General features: G+C 44.5%; 1 protein-coding gene across 1 annotated transcript; it reads left to right on the plus strand.

The window, feature by feature from the left end:
• The first annotated feature begins 3,385 nt into the window (after positions 1-3,385).
• Positions 3,386-3,883, plus strand: LOC138898548 (uncharacterized). Its single transcript, XM_070184623.1, has one exon. It carries the CDS (start codon positions 3,386-3,388, stop codon positions 3,881-3,883), a length of 498 nt encoding a protein of 165 aa, XP_070040724.1.
• The last annotated feature ends 243 nt before the right edge of the window (positions 3,884-4,126 follow it).

A 4,126-nucleotide genomic window follows, 5' to 3' on the forward strand; every position in this document is an offset into this window, starting at 1 on the left:
CGCCTATTTGAGACTCCAGGTACGTTTCCAGACTCGTTTGAGGACAGGCGTTCGATCGTTTTGAGTGTTGTAGCCCCGATCCCCCATTTACTGCTTATTCTATGCTCATTAGTTGCTATGTGACTTGTTGGGGTACTTGGTTCGGCTCCGGGGATATTTTGGAATAAGTTGAGACACTTAGTCTCAAGGTTGGAACCTTAAGTTGAAAAGGTTGACCGGATGTTGACTTATGTGTAAACGACTCCAAACTAAAATTTTATTGATCCTGATAGCTCTGTCAAACGATTTTGTACTTAGGAGTGTGTCCGTATAGTGATTTGGAGGTCCATAGTTGATTTAGGTTTGAAACGATGAAATTTGGAAAAATTAAAAGCTTTGGAAATTTAGAAATTTGGCCGAGAGTTGTGGTTACCGGGCTCAGATTTTGATTTTGAGAGTTGGAGTAGGTTAGTTGTGTCATTTATGACTTGTGTGCAAACTTTAATGTCAATCGAACTTGATTTGATAGGTTTCAGCATCGATTGTAGAAGTTGGAATTCCTTAGTTTTCATTAGGCTTGAATTGGGATGCGGTTCGTGTTTTGAAGTTGTTTGATATGATTTGAGGGCTCGACTAAGTTCGTATCGTGTTTTATGACTTTTTGGTGTGTTTGGTTGAGGTTCAGGGGCCTCCGGTGGATTTCGTATGATTATCGGATCGAAAATGGGACTTAGAGCATTCTTGAAGCTGGGAGCCTTCTGGTGTGATCGCATCTGTGAGGGGATTGGACGCAGGTGCGGCTTATGTAGCACAAGAGCGGAGCTGGGATGGTCTGGGGTGTGACGCAGGTATGAGGGGTCTTCCGTATTTGTGAGCCCGCAGGTGCGAGCAATGCTTCGTAAATGCGGAAAAAAGGAGTGTAGGTTGTCTCCGCAGAAGTAGAGCGTGGGTCGCAGAAGCGCTTCCGCAGGTGCGGAACCTGGAGCGCAGATGCGGACCCTGTGGACTTAAGTGACTTCCGCAGAAACAGAACTCTTATCGCAAAAGCAATTCTGCAGGTGCGGATATTTGGCCCGGAGGTGCGAAGACACTGGGCAGAACATTAAATTCGAGGGTTTCGTGATTTTTCTCATTTTGCACTTTGCAAACTTAGTCTAAGGCACTTTTTGAGAGGATTTTCGAGGGGTTTCTTGAGGTAATTCACTTGTGATCATTTTTATTCAATTAACTTGTTTCCCCATTGAATTTCTCACCTAGTTTGTGTGTTTTTGAGATGGAATTTGGGAGTTTGAGGCTAGGAATTTGGAGAGTTTAATTTGGGGATTTGAGTGGTGATTTGGTATCGGAATTTGGTAAATTTGGTATGGTTGGACTCGTGGTTGAATGGGCTTTCAGATTTTGTGACTTTTATCTGATCTCAAGACGTGGTCCCGGGGGTTGACTTTTGAGTTGACGTTTTGACTTTTCATTATGAACTTAATATTTTCTCATGGAATTGATTACATTAGCTCGTGTTGATTGTATCGAATTTTTTGTGGCTAAATTTGAGGATTTTGGAGGTCATTTCGCGAGGCAAGGGCTTGTTGGAGTAGAGATTTGCACGGTTTGAGGTAAGTAACACTTCTAACCTTGGTTTTGAGTGAGCGGATTTGCTCTTAATTCATTTGCATTGGGCTGGATCTGCCCTGGATTTATTTGCATTGGGATGGATATGTCTTGGATTTATTTGCATTGGGCTAGATCTTCCCTGGATTTATTTGCATTTGGGCTGGATCTGCCCCGTACAATGCTGAGTGATTGAGTGTGATAAGTGAGAATTGAAACAGTCAGGTTGAGTACTCCGAGAGTGTGAGTACGTGAGGCTGTAGTTGTGCTGCATCACATACGATATGCATGCCGACATGTAGATATAGAGATGTCATATTCCTCATATCATTCAGACTTGGCATATACTATTTGTTCTGAGTTTAATTGTTAAACTTTGAAGCATGCCTAAATTCTTGTACGTTACCTGTAGATTATGAATTCTCGAGATGTTACTGTCATACTTTTCATAAAATTTCATACTGTAAATTCTGTATGTGGGATGTAATGTTCGAGCCCGTCACTACTTTCAGTCTAAAGGTTAGATTGGTTACTTAGTGAGTTGGTTGTACTCACAATATACCCTGCACTTCGTGTGCAGATCTAGGTATTTCTGGTCACGGCGGTTGCTGATTCACAGAGTTTAGCCATTCGAAGATTATGGAGGTAGTTGCCATGGCATCCGCAGAACTTGACTCTCCTTCCCCTATCCCTCATTTTACTTATTCAGTTTATGTTTTTCTTATACAGTGCATCAGACAAGTATTGTATAGATGTTCATGTACTCAGTGACACCCTGGTTTTGGGAAAACTTTTGTAATGAGTTATGAAATGTTATCCCGTTTTATGATATTTTAACTTATTTAAACATGTTTTAGAATACTCTAAATTTGCAAGTATTGGTAATGTCTGAGTAGTCAGCTTGCCTAGTATCATGATAGGCGCCATCACGACATATTGAGTTTTGGGTCGTGACAAGTTGGTATCAGAGCATAGGTTACATAGGTCTCACGAGTCATGAGCAGGTTTAGTAGAGTCTTGCGGATCGGTAGAGAGACGTCTGTACTTATCTTTGAGAGGCTACCGAACCCTTCGAAAAACTTCACATTTTTGTATTCTTGTTATGCGAATTTGTTGATTCCGGGGACTAAAATTCTGTTACTCTATTCTCTAACAGATGGTGAGAACACATGCTACCGGACCAGACAAAACAACCACTAGTACTACCGACAAGGGCCACAAGAGGCCGGAGTCGCGGTAGGGGCAGAGGTATGGCACGTACAATAGCTAGAACAACGCATGTAGATCAACCAGTTGCTCCAGCTTGAGAGAAGGTTCCAAATGTGGTTGAGTCAGTGGGGCCAGCCCAGGCACTAGCTGTGCCTATTGTGATTCTAGGCCTTCACGAGGCTTTGGCCCAGATATTTACGGTTTGCACTAGCCTTGCTCAGGCAGTTTCTGTTCAGACTGTGCCAGCCACTTCTCATGTGGGGGGAGATACTCAGACTCCCGTCGCCCGTACTCCAGAGCAGGTGATGTACGGACTTCAAACACCGGAGGTACTACCAGCCCAGCCAGTTGCAGTTGCTCAGGCCCAGGCAAGTCCCGTTATGAGTGATGATGAGCAGAAAAGGCTAGAGAGATTTGGGAGACTCCAACTTGCATCATTCAGTAAGGCTGAGTCAGAGGATGCCTAGGACTTCTTGGATAGGTGCCAACGAATTCTTCGTATGGCAGGTATTCTAGAGACCAGTCGAGTCTCATTTACTACTTTTCAATTTACTGGGTTGCCTTCATATGATGGGAGGCCTATGAGAGGTGCATGCCAGTCAGTGCAGCACTACTTTCACGGCATGAGTTCTCCATTCTCTTCTTGGAGAATTTTGTGCCACAAACTTGTAGGGAGGATCTGTGTAGGCAGTTCGAGCAGCTACGTCGGGATGGCATGTATGTGACCCAGTATGAGATGAGATTCTCAGAGTTAGCTCATCACGTAGTGTGGTTGGTTCCCACTGAGAGGGAGAGTATTAGGAGGTTCATTGATGGCCTCACCTATCAGTCATGTTTTGTTATAACTCGGGAGAGTGTATCAGGTAATACGTTCGACGAGGTGGTTGATATTACTCGGCGGTTAGAGATGGTCCGTAGTCAGGAGTGTGAGGAGAGGGAGGCCAAGAGGGCTGGTGGATCGGGTGGTTTCAGTGGTGTTCCTTCTGGGGGTCAATTCCACCACAATAGGGGTCATCCCTATAGGCCCGCTCAGATTGCTTGTCTAGTTCATTGTGGCGCATCAGCTAGCCATAGATCATACAGTGCTTGACCGGGTCAGTCATCTTTCAGTGCATTCCTAGCTCAGAGTTCATCTCGTGCACCTTCAGTTCAGGGTTCATCTGCACCAGGTTCTTCTGGTAGTTATTTTGGTTCTCGGGGTCTGTCTCAGTATTTGCCACCATTTTCTAAGAGGGATGTTTTGAGTGTGGAGAGTTGGGGTCATGTGAAGAAGTTTGGCCCCTCCTTATGGGAGGTCCAATTCAGCAGAGGAGTCAGGCCACGACTTCAACAC

Source organism: Nicotiana tomentosiformis, chromosome 9 (genome assembly GCF_000390325.3).
Source record: "Nicotiana tomentosiformis chromosome 9, ASM39032v3, whole genome shotgun sequence".
Lineage (NCBI taxonomy): Eukaryota > Viridiplantae > Streptophyta > Magnoliopsida > Solanales > Solanaceae > Nicotiana > Nicotiana tomentosiformis.